General features: G+C 41.2%; 1 protein-coding gene across 1 annotated transcript; it reads right to left on the bottom strand.

Moving 5' to 3' along the window:
* Positions 1–11: 11 nt before the first annotated feature.
* Positions 12–15,600, bottom strand: RUBCNL (rubicon like autophagy enhancer). Its single transcript, XM_019612148.2, has 12 exons — positions 14,950–15,600; positions 10,121–10,200; positions 7,349–7,558; positions 6,592–6,694; positions 5,797–5,839; positions 5,276–5,408; positions 4,874–5,016; positions 4,181–4,245; positions 2,819–3,057; positions 2,012–2,073; positions 627–780; positions 12–507 (listed from the first exon to the last, which is right to left on the bottom strand). The coding sequence occupies exons 1-12, from the start codon at positions 15,476–15,478 to the stop codon at positions 376–378; spliced, it is 1,893 nt and encodes a 630-aa protein (XP_019467693.1). The 5' UTR covers positions 15,479–15,600; the 3' UTR covers positions 12–375.
* Between the last annotated feature and the right edge of the window lie 2,500 nt (positions 15,601–18,100).

The raw sequence follows: 18,100 nt of genomic DNA on the forward strand, positions 1-18,100 counted from the left end.
AAAAAAAAGAATTAGTAGCTACATTCCTTTAAGAATGTTCTGCCTAGTTCACCCAAGTGTGAAAGTAAACAGAAGCAGCATAAAACCAGGGCAACAATAACCACTGTAACAACTACGACGAACTGTTTTGGTAAGATTCCCAGGATTTACAGTGAATGTTGGTGAAATGTGATATAGCAGCAGGACAGCACTGATCCAACCTCCCCCTGCAGCTGTAGTTATGATCAGGCAAGTCCCAGTTTTTACTCTCTGAATTTGAATTTACTGGTGCAAGACAGCCACCACAGGCTGGTTCTCAAACATGCACACTATCCACAGTTTGCAAATATACACACAAGTTCTCAGTCTTTTCCTACAATAGCAGTTGGAACAGCTTTACACAAGGAAGGAGGAAAAGTGTTTGCTTTGGAACGTACCTGTGCACCTTTTGCATTTGGAAATCTGATATGCGAAGAGCAGATCAGCACTCTGACAGAATTCACAGATAAATCCCTTTGCTTGACAGAGCTACAAAAGTGGAAAGAAAGTTAGTTTACTTTTTAAGTTTAATCCAAGAAAAAACAAATACTTGGGAATGTCAACAGGGCTATTCCTCACACCAAGGACCTAAGAGTACCAACTCTTACCTCACAGCCATCAACATGAGAGGTGGAGCTCTTCAAAATTTCTTTAAGAAGGGGCAGTAACTGCCCTCGTTTGATCTTCACCAGATCATCCAATGAGAAAAGATGCAACTCCTCTGTCAGATGGCTGGGGACCCGTTCAAATTCTTTCAGTACACTGCAAAGAAAATCAAAAAATCCACATTGAGTTATAAAAGATGTCTTTCAAGTATATTTTTAAAATAAGCCTCTTTCACTTCTCCAGTCACTCAGGGATCACACAAAGCAGATTCCTGCTAAATACTAACTCCTCCTCTTCTAATCCTAGGTCATATTAACAAAAAATTGAGGGTTTAGGATTTAGAATAAAATGTCTATTTTGTGTGCATTCCTTAGGCACACTGCAATATGCAGTTACCCCAGAAATCTTTCAATAATGTATAAAGGGATCTGTTTTCCTTCAGCACATAAAATCCCATACCATACTGCAATAAACCTGGCTTATTTACTTTTTTTGCTAATGAGGGTTTTTATACAGCACAGATCACTATCAGGTGATCTACACTAGTGCTAGGAACATGAACACTGAAAATTCAACTATTACTTTTAAAATGTCCCACATATGACCAATACAGAAGGTGCAGTGAAGATCTTAACGCTTATTTCCATAATCACAAAGTTGTGCAGAAGAAAGACATTAAAATATCTATTTCATTTTGATGAACAACATGTAACTGATGATTTTTCTTAAAAAATCCATGTTGAAGTGATAACAAAACAAAAGTTTTAAAGCTTATTTTGCTCATGGCTGTTTTTAAAGATGTCAGCAATTCTGTGGTGATTTCATCATTCACGTGTCTAACCACTGTTTATGCCCTGAGTTGCAGCAGTAAGCAAGCTGAGCTTTATGCCTTCTCATATTCCAGCATTTCTCACATTAGATTACTACTTTCATTTTAATGTTTGGATACAACAAACTGAACTGAGCATATGACAAATTTCTAGAAGGAATCTTTGAGCATGTACTGATTTTGTTTGTTTGCTTGTTGGTTTTTCAGTATGACAAACAATCTCAGAAAGGAAGATAATATCTGGCCTTTTAGGAGCTAGTGACAAGCAAAGACATACAAAGCAGGAACAAAAATGCACACCTAGCAAAAATCATTCAACTTGCACAGCTAAATGTCTCAGGATTTCTGAGAAACAGAAAGCTACCATTTAAAAGCTGCTTTTCACTCAACATTTGCAGTGCAACAGAGGAAAGGAAGTTCTGTTATCAGATTTTTCTCTGATTATCAGATTAGCTCATTGAAAATTGCATTCAAATGTCTCTAGAGAAGATGACTCTCCGAGTACCATATGTATGTATGTTTTATAAGCTATTTTTCATGCATGATCATGGCCTGTACCTTTCACCAAACCTGCAGGTTTTCAAAAGCTTCTTTAAATGAAAAAGCTGTTCTTGTGTCTCCTAAGAGATGAAAAGAAGAAACAAAACAATTTGTAAATGAAAGAGTATTACTTATAAGTCAGAAAAAACAGTCAGGAACTCATCAGTATATCATTCGTAAATGGAAAGAAGGAATTTCACACTCAGCACAAAATTTAACGAGTGAATTTTCTAATGCATGAAGGGACAAGGAATGCTGAGACTACTTTTATTCACTGACAAGAGAAACAATTCTTGGTACTGCCAACCGCTCCACATCAGCTCACCAAGGTGCAAGATCCAAACCCATCTAATAACAAGTATCAGTCTCTTCAGACAAGAAGGCAGCTTGGAATTTCTGCAGAGCAGCCCTCCTTGTAGGAAGTAGAACCTTCAGATGAGTCAAGGGTGTTTTTCTAATGGTTCATAAAATTAAGGAGTCATTCAAAACTTCCGGAGCTGTCCAACAGCCAATTGCCAAGCAGAAGTAAATATTTACTGCAGAAGCCCAGCTATTCAGTGAACTGAAATCAATTAAGGAAATGCCTCCCAAAGATGGGGAGAAATGAAACTTCTGGCATAGATTGGAGACTTCTCCCTGCTCCCTCATTATCTGTGGGGAGAGAGGACAAGTCCCAGAAGTGGAGATGAGACAAGTGTTAGTGCAGAAAAGACAACTCAGCCTCCTTCCCCCACATACAGCAAAGGACAACCAGCTCTGAAGTGCTCTTCCCAAAAAGTCTCAGATCCACAACTTCAAAAACAAAAGAAAATCCATGCCACTTACCCTCACTCTGTCCATTTCCTTAGATTTTGTATAGAGGGCTTTGTTGATAGATGACACATTGAAAATCGGTTGCTGCCAGATGCTGTCCAGGAGATGTTTGGAAAAGTTGCATACGTAATATTTCTTGAAGTCCCACTTCATGAGTATTCGAGCAGGAATTGCAGACTGAGCATAACTGTGGCAACAGTCACAAAAGTATTTCCCCAGGTAGTCACAGTAGCGGAGTCTCCTGATATATTCTGCAGGAAAATAGATAGCAATGACAATGTGAATATTTAGGGGACGTGCCTTTGGTCTGTATGCCTATTTTGTCTAAATAGCTCATATCTAATGGAGTGAAGGTCAAGGAATTTCCTTGTATTTATTTATTCTCAAAATGGAGGAATTGTCATTGTGGTAATTCACATGGTTCGTGTTTTGCATTAGAAGAAAGGTTTTCCTCATTTCAACATCTATCAAACAGAACTTCTTGTATTCACTGCCATGAAGTGTTAGAGACTCCACTGTTACTTTACCCAACAGAACACAAACACCACCAAAAAACACAAATTCAAAACAAACAAACAAAAAAAGCAGCAAAATACTTCCACTGAGCAGAAAAACATACTGATCTTGGTGTTACATTTCTGTAATAGTCTTTTTTTTTTTTTTTTTTAACTTAAAGCCTTTGTTTGTTTGTTTGTTTCCTAGCTCTCTCTCAGCATCTCATACTTGCTCAAGTTTGTGTGCCATCACAGATTCTTCATACTTTACAGGCAATTACAGATGCTGCTCTTTGTCAACCCAGACCCTTCCAAGTGGTTCTGAAAGCCATTTCAAAGATTTCTTACATAAGGCCTGGTTACCAGACCTGAAAATCACCATGTTGTCAAGCAGTTCTCACAAAGTACCACAAATACTCCTCAGACAAGTAGGATTTTGTGATCAAGATTAAAAGAACATGCCCAAAAGAACAAAGCTACACGTTTTATCAGCTTGCTTTTAGAAACTTCTAGAAATGTTTAAGTTGAAAAGAGAGAATTATTGAAAGAAACTCTTTCAATTGTAAACTCTAAATTGTAGAAAATTGTATTTTCCAGCCTAAAGGCTTAATTGTTTGTAGCTTTTCCTGTTTTGTTGTTGACTGTCACTAATTTTAACTGTGTCTCACAAGGACTTCAACTACCAAGTACTGTATTCTGTCCACAATAAGAAATTCTGAGCAGTGGTAATGGGCTATACTGCCCCTTTTACTGTAGGCACAGCCAGCAGTGAGATTTTCCTTCTAGCTCAGACAGATTTTACAACTGTGCTATATAACTATTATAGCTTGATTATCACTTACAAATATATTTTTTTCTTTTATCTTTTGATAATACTTACTGCTTTCTATTGGAGTTCCACAACCAACACATGTAAAGTTTTGGGCAGCAACCACTGCATCTCTCCTGCATACAGAGATAATTGGTTACACCTTCCACTATGAAATGCAGTTTTATTATCATTTTCCCCAACCTGCAAGACAGTTTTCCTGGACAGTTAATCCTTCTCTGAGCACCTCCAGGGACAGAGACTTAACCACCTCTCTGGGCAACCTGTGCCAAAGCCTCACCACTCTTTCTGAGAAGAAATTCTTCCTAATACCCAACCTGAATGCCCCCCCAGTACAACTTGAGGCCATCACCTCTCATCCTACCGCTGTTACCTGGGAACAGAGGCTGAACCCTACCTCACCATAATCTCCTTTCCAAGGAGTTGTTGGGAACAATTAGGTCCCCTTTAAGCCTCCTCTTCTCCAGACTGAATCACCTCAATCCCTTAGTCCCTCCCCACAGGACTGTGCTCCATATCCTTCATGTAAAAGTGCATACACAGCGTTAATCAATGTGTGCCAACGGAGGAGAAACATATGCCATCTGCTTTCCAAAGCTGTTGATGGACACTGCTGAAAGCTATGCCATGCAATAGCTCTAATCTTAACTTCTATTAAATCACCCAGGCTCCTTCTGTTAACTTCAGCACGTTTTAAACAAGTCTCCGTTGCTATACTGATAGTACTCACTTAATTAGACTTACTTGACTGAAGGGTGAATGCTAAATATAATCTGAGATCTTGGTGGGGACCAGCCAGAAGATCCTCTTAATTTGGACAGCAGCTTTATTTCTTCAGCCAGATTCAAACTGGACTCAAGCTCTCTTGGAATCTCTTCTTTCACAGACTATTGGGTAAAACAAACTCATGAAGATGAGCAGCCATATGTTCATACCCAGACATGTGTTAAATGATAGAAGTCTTCTCCCTTTATACTGCAGGATTTTAAACTTTGGTTTTGACCTGCATGCAATCCCCACACTTAAATTCCTTCACGTCAGTCCCAAGAGAAGGGCTTCCCACTGACCATAACAGGGAGAGAACTGCAGTGAGATAATTACTTAGGGAACAGAACAAAGAAACCGCTGTTCTCAGCTCAGACTCACCTTCTGTTTAGATGAGCTCGGGCACCCAGACAGTTGCACTGCAGATTCTGTTTGCAACCAGTGTTTTCTGAAAGCTCTGCACAATTCCTGAGCTGTTGCTTCAGCAGAATTGCTGCCTGGTTCAAAAGACGATCTGAAAGTTAAGCAATAAATAAAGACAGTGAAAAATGGCAGCATGACACTGCTGCATGACTCCACTGCCTCTTCTGCATCCCTGAAGAGCTGTCTCCCATCCCTTCATTCCTATTCCCTTGCTTTGATACACCCAGGTCCTCGAAGAGCCACAGACACCACCCTCCAGCAAGACTCCAGGACCTGATGAATGCTCTATGAAGCCAAGTACCACAAAAAACATTGCTGTCAAGCAGCATTCCTTCCTCTTCCTTGGTGAGCACCAAACTTTCCACTCCCACACCTTTCCCCAACCCATCCTGAAGAGTCACCAGGCCCAGCAGAAAAGGTAGTTCCACTGCACTGGGCTTAAGTGGCAAGGGCTATTACACTGAAATATAAAGCATTACCTTTCATTTGAGGTCACAGACAGATTTTCAAGGTGTTCAAGTTCTGTGGTAAAGGAAAAAACATTATCAAATTATCCATGAAACAAAGCATCTGCTACTTAGCACTGTTTTATATCCATCTTCTGTTTTAATACAGGTGTTAGTCTCAAATACATTCATCTATACATTCATCTTTACAACAGCCTTGTTAGATGTGGGAAATAACCTAAGATTGTAAAAAAGGCATGAGGAGCCTGATCTTCTGCAGAGCTATGACATAAATAAAAATAATAATAATCTGTTAACAGGAGAAAATAAGATAGAGGTTAAACATTGCCCAGGCCGCTTGTAAGGGTTCATATTTCTGTATATGTAAAAACCAGAAGGTAAGCAGAGAAATATTGGGTTCTCTGACGAAGAACAGAACACCGACAACTAAAGGCATAGCGACAGTCTGCTCTAGTCCAAGATCAGAGGTAGAGCAGCCTAAAACCTAATCATTTTCTAGTTAAACTGATAACATACTGTCCTAAATTCTCCCGAACAATGCTGCTACATCACATTTCATATTTGCTCACCCAAATTAATTTGCTTTAAGCATAGCTGTAATCCTTCAGACCAACAAAGACATTTCATTTATAGAAAGGAAATCCTGCACCACTCAGGGGTTTCTGCATGTTTTCTACCAACACTCACACCTACACAGCTCTTTCCATTTTGCCATTCAATCTCTGCACTTAATAAGTCAATAAATTTTCCAAGTGATGCAACATACTCAGCTGAACAATAAAGCTGTTTTTGCAATTAAAGTCTTACCAATAATGACATATTCATCCTCTGAGTCACTATGGCAAGGAAGTCCAGTAGCTTCATGATGCAGAGGTAGATGTACTGAGGAGCTGCCCATCAGCAGGGCACAGCCTGCCCAGAACAAAGAAGGCACCAATAAAGTTATCCAGCATCTACAGAATAGCTGCAATTACACACATTGCTTTTCTTTGCTTCCCTAAACTTTAGCACACAGCCTCTATTTGCAGAACAACTTCTAGACGCATGGAGTGGATTCTTGGGAGCTTGTCACATAGTATGTTTCCTGGTTTCTTAGGGAGAAGCTTCTTGAAACTAAAATAAAAGTTTTAACAGCAGCCTCTTCAAGTGCACACCATTCATTTTCCCAAGAAGCTGTCATTTAGACTTAAGTTACACCTCTAAGTCTTGTATTACTCAAGAGATTTACATCTACTTAAAAATGCATGTGCTGACATGAGCATTACAGTGCCAGGAACACTTATTAACTTGCCTCAAACTAAACATACATGAATACTCAGGGCAATTTCACTCAAATCAATTGCGTGGCCTCATCTGCAAACTGCAGAATTCAGCACAGAAGGAAAGAGCTATCCTTCAAATCCTGCAAATGAGGATTTTTTTTAAGTATTGAGTGACTCAAAAAAGCTGACAAGGGGATGTGGTTGCAAGCAATGCCCAAGTTCATTTGGTATTTTCTTGCACAAGAATACACTTGGGTCAGAATGGCTGTCAGAAAAGGTTGCATTTATAGATGAAGTAACTTGCCTTCATAACCGCTGTCTGTGGAGGCAACAGAAGAATCAGACTTCTTTTCTCCAGGATAAGAAGATAACTCTGAATCAGTGTGATAGCTGCCATCTGACCCGCTCGTTTCATCCATACCCCAAGACTCTGCTTGCTGGCTTAGGATATTACATTTCATCTTTTCCAGGGATGCTATAATCATATCCGCAACGAAGAAGTGGGCATTCTCCTGGACACAAGATAGGAACACTCATTAGTGTGCTGTATATTCAATATTCACTTTAGGGGACATTAAATGTGTCATTTTCCACATGCTTTTCCTATTCAAGAAATGAAAATGTACAGCTATTTCACCTTTCATTCACACACTCAAAAAAACCACCCCAAGGGCAATTTGGAGACAATACTCAAAAGGCAACTGCCCAGATAACTGTCTCAGCCTTGATTAAAATACACAATTTACTTTTATCTTGCCCATCTTTAGATAAAAAGAAACTTGATTACATGCCTAACTGATAAATACATACGCATTTTTGGGCTTCTAGTTACACTGCATTTTTTAATATACAAACGTTAATCCATGCAGTGTATTTAACAGGATTTAATTTCAAGTCATGGTACCACTGCCAGTTGAGTACAAGCAGTTTTGCATGCATGCTAACGTGGATGAGGCCAGAAGGGATAGGCTATAAAACAGACTGCAGGTTCCCAGATCTGATGGGTGGTATGGAAGCTCAGCATACCCTCCCTCTCTCCCCTCTACTGTGTGTACTTGCACTGTTCAAAAATCAAACCTCTCAGTTCCCATGGTAGTACCTAAAGGGAGAGATTCTGAGTGCAGAATAATTCAAGTTTTCTTGGAGTGACTTAAGATCAGGGAATTGTACCACTTGAGTCAGTATTCATGACAAATCCTACAAGCATGAAGAAAGGCACTGGCGCTTAAAAATAGCCTAAATCTTACAGAGCACAGCAGACCTCTCCATTGCATTCATGTTGTCCAGAGCCAAATTCTTTCTTATTGTCCACGTTAATCTCAGAAGTCTCTGTAGATGTTTAAAGAAACTTCTATCTTTCACCTAGCGCTGATTAATATCGCTTGCTTAGTTCTCCAGAGTCAACTTTCAGCGAATCTCAGGACATGCCATTAACAAAGGAAATGGCAATGAATGCACTTTTTCCTTTTAGGAGGAAAAGAGGCTGCTCCAAAGATCCAAAAGCTGCTGCACACATTGGTTAACCCCAGGCTATTGGAAGAGCACAGCATACCAGCACGTCCTGCTGACAGAAGCAGTTAGGAGTTTATCTGAGAGCAATTGTGAAGCAATATAGACTCTGGTGCTCCTATACACAGCAGGACTATCAGCTTTCAGCTCTGCCTGCTGCTAGGGTCTGTCAACTTGGGAAGGAGCTCAGCTGTGACACCTTCTCATTTCTCTTCCCTCCCACTCACATCACAGTGGGATGTCTCCCTACATCATCTGGCCCACATCCCTCCTGGCACAGAACTACAACACTCAGACTTGCTGACACTCTGTGTACCTTGGTGGGTTTTTAAATCTGCTCCTTTGTCTCCTGGTGACAGAGCAAATTATTTTGGCGTTGGTACCCACACTGCAGGTGGAGAAATATTCCACCTCCTTTCTGAAGTACCTTTTGCAAAAAGCAACGTGTAAAGCTAGGTTACAAACCTATTTTTCATTTGTTTGTTTTTTTTTCCTTTTACCTTCTCTCCTTTAAACGTACCCTAGGGACTCTGAGAGCTTCAAATCAAATGCAGAATTTACCACTCCAGTAAAACCCATGCTGCACACAAAGATTATTTCCTGGGCTCAGGACATGGGATTAAACACACCTCTATTGCCCAGGAAAATCAACTTTTCTAGGCTACAACTAGAATTACACTACAGTTAATTGTACACGTTATCCCTTCTTTTCCAATGTTTCCCATTTCCAATTTTTGGAAAAGATCAGGAACTTATTTACCACACAGAGTTAAGTGCTACAGCACTATCTTGTCATCTTTCTCTTTGTTTATAGGTTCAATTGGGCTGCCAAGCTTAAACTACTGCAGATGTTGCAGTTACAGTGCACGTTACTCATTTTATTATTCTTTTACAGTAATCATTCATGCTCTTCATAAGGAAAGACAGAGAAAACAGGCTCTTCCCACCTCCTGACAGTAAAACCATGGGTAAATCCCACCCATATGCATGTGGCTCCAAAAAATTCACTGTGACATGCTCTAATATAGTTACTCTAAAGTTACAGAAGAGTAAATCAACTTCGACCTTGTGGAATTTCATTGGGAAAACATATTGGTGTTAGGTGGATGGTTGGACTGGATGATCTTAGAGGTCTTTTCCAACCTCAATGACTATGATTTATTATTTCTTGGCCCTTCCTAAGCAGGTAGGTCAGTGCAGATGACCTCCAGAGGCCACTTCCAATCTCAATCCTTCTGTGATTCTGTGAAAATGATGGAACAAAAAGTTCTAAAATATGTCTATTATCTTAAGATAACGGAAAAAAAAATAATTATGATAAACTAAATGAAGATACGGGCCTTTTAGGTCTGTAGGTTGACTCACAATGGGAAGGAAGAAAACACAGAATTTGTAAAGATTAGGAAAAAAAGAACTTTCTGATAACTAAAGTCAACCAGACAGTACGTTCCCAACAGAGGTAACAGCCACTGACAGCAGTTACTGAGAAATGCTTTATGTCATGTGGTTTCATCCCTATAAAAACAGAAAATATCATTGTTAGAATATACTTTTGCTGTTCTCACCTTCTCCACATCTTCTGGAAGCACAAAGATGTCTTGCAATGTACGATTCAAGGGTACAGCACTTATGTTCAAAAGGGAACCTGCGGGTATAACAAGAACTTTATTAGTAATAATATGTCACCAATATCTGATGAATCTTTGTCCAGATTTACAGGACTCATTCAATCACTGCTGGTCTTGTGCAACTACAGCAGTTTGGGAGAAATTCTGTCTTTGTGTTACCATATTCTTTCTTGAAGGACATGCTCCCTTGAGTACTTGAATGGAGCATATAAAACAGGAGAGGGAATGGCTGTTTTACAAGGGTGGATAGTGATAGGACAAGGGGAAATGGTTTTAAATTGAGACAGAGGAGGTTCAGGTTAGATGTTAGGAGAAAGTTTTTCCACACAGAGGGTGGTGACGCACTGGAACAGGTTGCCCAAGGAGGCTGTGGATGCCCCATCCCTGGAGGCATTCAAGGCCAGGCTGGATGTGGCTCTGGGCAGCCTGGTCTGGTGGTTGGTGACCCTGCACATAGCAGGGGGTTGAAACAAGATGATCATTGTGGTCCTTTTCAACCCAGGCCATTCTATGATTCTATGAAAAAAACCTGATCTTTACCATTAAGAACTTTCCACCATTCACTAAAAGTAAGCATATGTTTATCTGCAGACTTACAATGTAACAAGGACTGCTTTATGTATAGATGAATGTAGTCACAATCTTCTTCCCCAAACCAGTGAGGGTGTCAAATCATACCTCAATGTTTTATATTCAAAAATCACTCACAGATGGCATAAGAAACTTGCTAAAATGGTGATGAACATTATACTTATTTCCTGAAGCTATATGCACTAAGGAGGTACAAAAGAAAATAATGGAGGAGCTGATGATCTGATTCCTCATTACAATTTTAATCACTGAAGCAAACTCAACACCTAATTAGGCTATTGCCATACCTATTCCATGGTTCGTATTTATGAAAAAGAAGTATCTGGGGGCTAAAGACCCTACAGCTTGATAAAATCCTTGTTAAAATGTTCTTATCAGTTACTATAAGAAACATTCTCCTAATTAAAAACAAGCAGAAATAAGGAAACAGAAAAAATATTATTTATCTTTACTTACGATTTACGTATAATTGTGGAATCTAATGGAGCTTTCTCTCTTGCTTACCTTATTCACCCCTCTTCCACCTTTTAAGAGTGGAAAGCAGAAAAACGATTCTGGTTTCACAATCTAAAATACAACTTACTTCTGTTTTGCATGAAAATGCAGTTCTGTACTGCATGATGACTGATGCCATACAGATATAGGGGGAAAAAAGGGAACGTACGGGTCTCTCCAAAACCATGGAAGAGTTCCAGCACGTCACATGTTACTAAAGCTGCCCAGGAATGTTAGCAAGGGTAAAATTAAGAGTTAAAAGGGTGGGGTTTTTTTTCTGCTTCAGAGAAATGAAGAAATTGTGGGAATGAATTTTCAACAAGATTTTAAAAAGCAGACAAAAAAAGGTTCCAGAGAAGACAAAAATCTAAAAGAATGGGGAATCTCAACAGGAGGCATAGTGAGATTTATGTTTTGCTCAGGAAATTTACCAGTAGAAATTACTCTGCTTCCCTCATTTTTCTATAGAGGAGGATGCCATGTCCATGCTGAGGCAACGTAGTTGGGATGATAAGTGTAAAAGCAGGCAGAAAACTGGATAAAGACCCATATTAAGGAATGCATATTTTGTAAAAGCACTTTAAACACAGATTACATCACTACAGACAGGTTTTCATAGAATCAAAGAATGGCCTGACTTGAAATGACCACGATGATCATCTCGTTTCAACCCCCCTGCTATGTGCAGGGTTGCCAACCACCAGACCAGGCTGCCCAAAGCCACAACCAACACTGAATCAAGTTGTACTATGACACTTAGCTGAACAATTACTACTGTGAAAAGTTTTATTCTCTTTCCAGAAGCTGCGTGCCAAATGGAGGATGTCATAGAGAATTGCAGCAGACCTCTGGACTCATGAAACAACCAATGGAGCAGCACAGGAATCGTGCAAGGCAAAGCTCCTTCCCAGACAAATGCCAGCTCTGCATTTCAGCAGCACGGGCTACAGGGAAGGAGTCCAGTGCATCCAGCATCAGGATTCACTTTGGGTCTGATTCAAAGTAACGTGGTTGCCTTCTGTCCCTGAGCATCATCCAATGCCTGGGGGCTGCTAAGGTTGTGGAAGGAGTGCTTACAGCCACAGAAGGAAATGACCCTGCCATACCCAATGGTTATATGCATGAACAAGTCTCCTGAAATGCCTGTGACACAGCAGCCTCAACAAATCTGTCACACACTCTCCATTAGCACCACAAAGCCATTCCAGAAGGTCGCATGTGGCCACTGCATAACAGCCCTTAAAAGTGTGAAAATGGGACAAGTCTTAGCAGCAATCTCACAAGATCAGCAGAAGGAGCTGCCTTTCCCACTAAAAAAAATTATTTATTCTGAATTAAATCATTTTCTTGAGTATCCCCCACCTGTTCTCCAATAAGAAACAAAAGTGAGAATCTACCACCTTCGAAACAACAATCAAAAAGAAGGGCCAACTGCAGGTGCCTTTTGTGAAATTCCTGCCCTCAAGTTAAGCATTTCTTCTTTTTCAGTTTGCCATTCTTTTTCCTGTCCTCATTGTCCTGAGTATCACAGGGGAAAAAAAATAAATAAATAAAGCCACATCACACTTCACAATCTCTACATCCCCATTCTGGAAAACCCAGAAGAGATTTAAACAAGCCAGAAGCAACAATGAAAGATGAAATCTGTACTGAACAGAAGCCTAGGACTGATGCAGAACCTGCAAGCATTGCGGATTATATGTTAGTAAAACTAATGTCACACTTCTTCAGCCACCTGGCTGCTGTGTTCCTATATTCCCTCTGCAGAGAAGCAGGAGCATGACTGACCCAACAGAAACCTGTGACACGTCCCACCTGTGCCAAAAACCTGAGTCACACGCAACTGACTCTCATACACGTGCCCTGTGGTCCCTGATGACATTTGGAGCTTTGGCTGTTTCCCAGACTGAGTTCCTGAAACCAGCATGACTGGCTGAACCCAGCTCCAAGCACGGGGTGTGGTTTCCTTCTCCCTGCTTCTACCTGACATGCTTCAAACACTTCGTGTCTGGGTCAGCAAACAAAATACCCAACGGAAGCAAACAACCAGCATCTCCGCCATCCTAACTGTTGACAACATCTTGTGTCAGATGGCAAAGCTCTGACTATTAAAGGCTCCCATTCCTGCAGAGGGGAATTTGAGGTGTCACTGCCAGCTCAAGTTCTGAGAGGTGCCTTCAGCAAACAGCTAGGAAGCATCAGACCTTGGAAACAAAGCTTAACAGAGAGTCACCTCCAGGCCTTTGCTTTGTAATTGAACACAAAGGTAGGCTGACTATTCCTTCCCATTTCTCCTCTTTCCAGCAGACAAAAAGAAAAATAACCAGGTTTCAGTTGCATCATCCTTCTGGGATTCAGCATCTGATAAGGTTGAGTTCCATGCCACTGCAGGAACAGAAAGAGGCCCAACACAATTCATTAGCAGCCATCAGTCTGCAGAACAGACATCCATATGGACTGAAACTGGTAAGGAGTAGAGAGAATCTGATCTGGGTCTGGAGAGGTTTTGAGACAGCTGGTGCAATTGAGAAAGGGAAGAGGAGAGAAAATAGTCCAGCTTCTGTACAAGTCCCATAGTCAAACCAAAAATGGATGTTCACAGAATCACAGAATGGCCGGGGTTGAAAAGGACCACAACGAGCATCGAGTTTCAACCCCCCTGCTGTGTGTGCAGGGTCACCAACCACTAGACATTAATTCCTTCCCTTCAAAAAAATAAAATAAGTAAAATCAGAATGGAAGGACTGCCTGTCTTCTAGTTCATGTCAAACACAGGGAGATGTACCACGGAGGCTGTCCACACTAAGATCTATGCTATCTGCTTTCAGAAGAACAGCAGCTGTAAAGACATAATGAAGCAATTGGAAGCCTCCTCCATGGGATGTTCTATATTGATCACAGATCAGTGATACTGGAGACTGCATACCAAAGAAGCATTTCTGTGTCAAAAGGCAGCAGTGCAAGCCAGAATGCCTCTTGTTTCACTGCCTCCTTCATTTTGAAGCTTCCTCTTTCTTTCCTCCCCCCTATTTTGAATGACAACATTAGCGTTCACCGTAAGCAAGGCAGATTTCAGTTTCATTTACAGAATCACAGAATGGCCAGGGTTGGAAGGGACCTCAAGGATCATGAATCTCCAACCCCCCTGCCACATGCAGGGCCACCAACCTCCCCATTTAATACTAGACCAGGCTGCCCAGGGCCCCATCCAACCTGGCCTTGAACACCTCCAGGGATGGGGCATCCACAACCTCTCTGGGCAGCCTGTTCCAGCACCTCACCACTCTCACAGTACAGAACTTCCTCTTGACATCCAACCTAAGTCTTTCCTCCCTCGACTTAAAACCATTTCCTCTCGTCCTGCTGTTATCTACCCTTTCAAAGAGTTGGTTCTCCTCCTGTTTGTAGGCTCCCTTTAGGTACTGAAAGGCTGCAATGAGGTCACCCCGCAGCCTTCTTTTCTCCAGGCTGAACAAGCCCAGCTCCCTCAACCTGTCTTCATAAGGGAGGTGCTCCAGTCCCCTGATCACCTTCGTGGCTCTCTTCTGGACCCTCTCCAACAGCTCCCTGTCTTTCTTGTACAGTCCATTTACTTTCAGAGCTGCATATATTTACATTGTCTTTCCATTCCGAGCACAGAGATCTCAGAACAATAAGGGACCTATGAAATGTAAAGTTACCTGTTTGATTGAATGGCTCCAACTGGGAAGATGTACTGGGAGAACTGCTGTCAGCATTGCTGACTTTTGCAGGCTCTGAAGCAGCAGGGTATTTAAATAGATCTGTTGGCTTACTAACAGTTGAATCCGGAGGAAGCCTTGTTAAAGCCAAGTCTTGTTCAGGGAAAATATTCTGGCATTCTTTTTCAGGATGCACAACAGCTGAAGTGACAGTGCCTCCCGTTAACGTCACTTGTGTAAAGCAGTCTCGCTTCAGAGGGGATATCTCTGACAGAGTGAAACCATTCAGGGAGGAAGTAGCAGGATCCTTGTCAGAATAACATGGATGAAAGAAAGTATCCAGGGCAGGTCTAGAGGAATCACAGTTTGTATTGTCCCAGCAGGCTCCGTGCCGTGTAAACCTAACGTCTGTTTGTGTGCAGGCAGTGCTCTGATGTGCAGAATCACTGTCAGTGTCGTCATCGTTCTCCCCGTCGCTGCTTTCCTCCCATCGCTCCAGGTCGCTGTCAGGGTGCTCAGCTCCCTGCATGCTGGCGTGCTCTGACAGCAGGGAGGGCTTCAGACCAGATGCACTTAGAACAGACACCAAAATGTCTTTGATAGCTTTAGCGCTATCTGGGTATGATGCCAAACTTCCAGCATGTCCAATTACAGCTGGCCTGGAGTATTCATCTGTTTAAACAAAGAAGAGAAAGATAGTTAGGGGGTGATAATAAAAAGAAGTTAATTTACAACGTGAATAAAATGCACGTTATTTTCAGCATGAGTAAAAAGAAAGGGAAGAACTGAATACACACACCACCACTTCAAGAAGGGTTTTGCTTTATGCAATCAGGAAGCAATTCTATCATTGATAAGGCCAACTCATAAATCAACAGTAAAGAATGCTTCTTCTACCCAAACATCAGTTAAGACTTTAATGGTGGCCAATTGTCAGCATGCTCAGAAACATCCTAGCTCTGCAAGCCTTGATGAGGTACAGCTAGGTAACTTACAGCCCTGCCACAGACTGTTTTCATGGTTTGGTTCTACTGCCAGTAAACAGAAAGTCACATTACAGCAAGACACGTGCAGGATCAGTACAATGACAAGAAAAAGACACGCACAGCTAGTAACAAAAGGTCACGTGCTCGCATGTTTCAGTGTAGTCAGACACCCTTCCATCAAAAAGGATGAAGTAACCTTCAGTCCATTATGCAAAAGTGGCAACATTTACAGGAAATCAGTTCTGTCACAGTGAGCTCATTAGAATGCCTATGTGTGCAATGGCCCTACGTGATCTACTGCAAAAGTGGAGATCATAAGAAAATTGGAAAGCTGTGTTGAGTGACAACAGAAGTGTGATGTAAGACGGTGAGCTGCTATCAGTAGATATTCAAGAATATCTAAACTGAACCTGAATCCTACACCTTCCACAAAAAGCTCCATAGGAACTGCCATCATCTCAGAATGGAGAGATTAGACACAAAGACTATGTTCTTCAGAAGAAACTATCAACCACACCACAACAAAGCTAGCAACTGTCTCCCTCGGGGAAGATAAGGCTGTTGTAAAATTCTAAGAATAGGTACAATCAAAGGGATTCATTTCCAGGGCAAAGAGTTGTTAGTTAGGACCACAAGGAATGTCAAACCCCACTAGTGAAAAAAGCAGTAAAGCTTGCAGAACTTCAGACTTTGCCCAGACGTTGTTCTCCTTGGGCGTATCTCAACGGAAAACAACAAACCTCCCCATGAATAACTCCCCTGGAAACCAGCGTGTGCTCAAACTGCTCCTTAGATAAGAAAGTTTAGTAATGAAGGGATCCAAAACAAAACATGCAGTCTGGAAAAGCAAGTCCATAAACAGCAACCCCTCCTCAAGAAAGAAACTGAAAAAAATTAACTGTTAGGAACACCATGTTCAAGCTGCGCTATGGGAGCTCCTGCAAAGTTGTCCTTGTGAAGCCATGCTTTAATATTGGTTGAGATCAGCCACTAGGAACAAAGCTCTTGTAAATGCAGTCAATAAAAAAATGCTGTTTTGCTGCTATTTTTACAAAGTAGACTGTGCTAGAAGCACCTTGACAACGCAGCCAGCCATGGTATAGTTTAAGTGCAGGAATGGGAAAATGAAACCTAGCTGATTTTTAAACAAGTATATTTTGATCTTTTAAGGAAAAAGAGTATAATTTTGATAACTATCAGGGGTTTCAATTGTACAGGAATACTGTAACCTGAGCTGAAAACTTATTTTCTGTGCAAGACACAACACTAAGTCTATCTACACTGTCTCCAATTCTGCTCTGCTCTCCTACTACAAAGGCCATCCTGACAGTCTTCCTATTCACTCCCCAGCATCACAGAGCAGAAATCGTACTACTGCGCTGACTTTATCTGATAAACACCTGTTCTTAGGTGATGCAAGTAAAAGTAGATTTTTAAAATGTAATACAGGTTTCTGCACTGTCAAGCCTGGAGGAGAAAAAAACAGACCAGAAAACACCAGCACCATATCTTAAGTTACTTCTAGAAATAGTTTGGTTCTAATTAAAAAAATCTCAATTTCATAACTGATAGTCATGTGAGTAGTTATGGTAATACAAAAACCTAAGAAATGATTCCTTCCAAACTGTACAACGCACTTTGATGTGTTTGTCCCATGTTAAAAGTCAATTAGCAGTGTCCTTTCTCCAACAAGACTGTAGTTGTTTAGCTCACACCAAGATCAACAGCTTTTTCCAGCACTACAAATACCAGTGAAGTTCCCTAGGAGGTATCTTGGAATGAATTAGCATACCTGAGAGAACTGAAATTTGAGGTGTTGGAGCAAGACAGCTAATCCTCACTGAGAGATTTGAAGAAAACGCCGACTCTGTAAAATCCACCTTTAGGCTTTCATCACTTAACTAGGACAAAAACACACAGAAAATTTGGTTATAGGACAGCAGTAATCGGTAGTGACACCTCAGCCTCACCACCAGGGGACAAAGAGCTGTGCTAAGGCCGCTGCTTGTCTGGCAGTCTTACCAAGTGCGTGCTCTGCACAAAGACTACTGGCATCTCAACTCTGTGTTATGCACATTAGTTCACAAGGCAGGTGATTTTCAGTGCTCGAGCCTGAAGGCCAGGTTGGATGGGGCCCTGGACAGCCTGATCTAGTACTGAATGTG

This window comes from Meleagris gallopavo, chromosome 1, assembly GCF_000146605.3.
Source record: "Meleagris gallopavo isolate NT-WF06-2002-E0010 breed Aviagen turkey brand Nicholas breeding stock chromosome 1, Turkey_5.1, whole genome shotgun sequence".
Taxonomy (NCBI): Eukaryota; Metazoa; Chordata; class Aves; order Galliformes; family Phasianidae; genus Meleagris; species Meleagris gallopavo.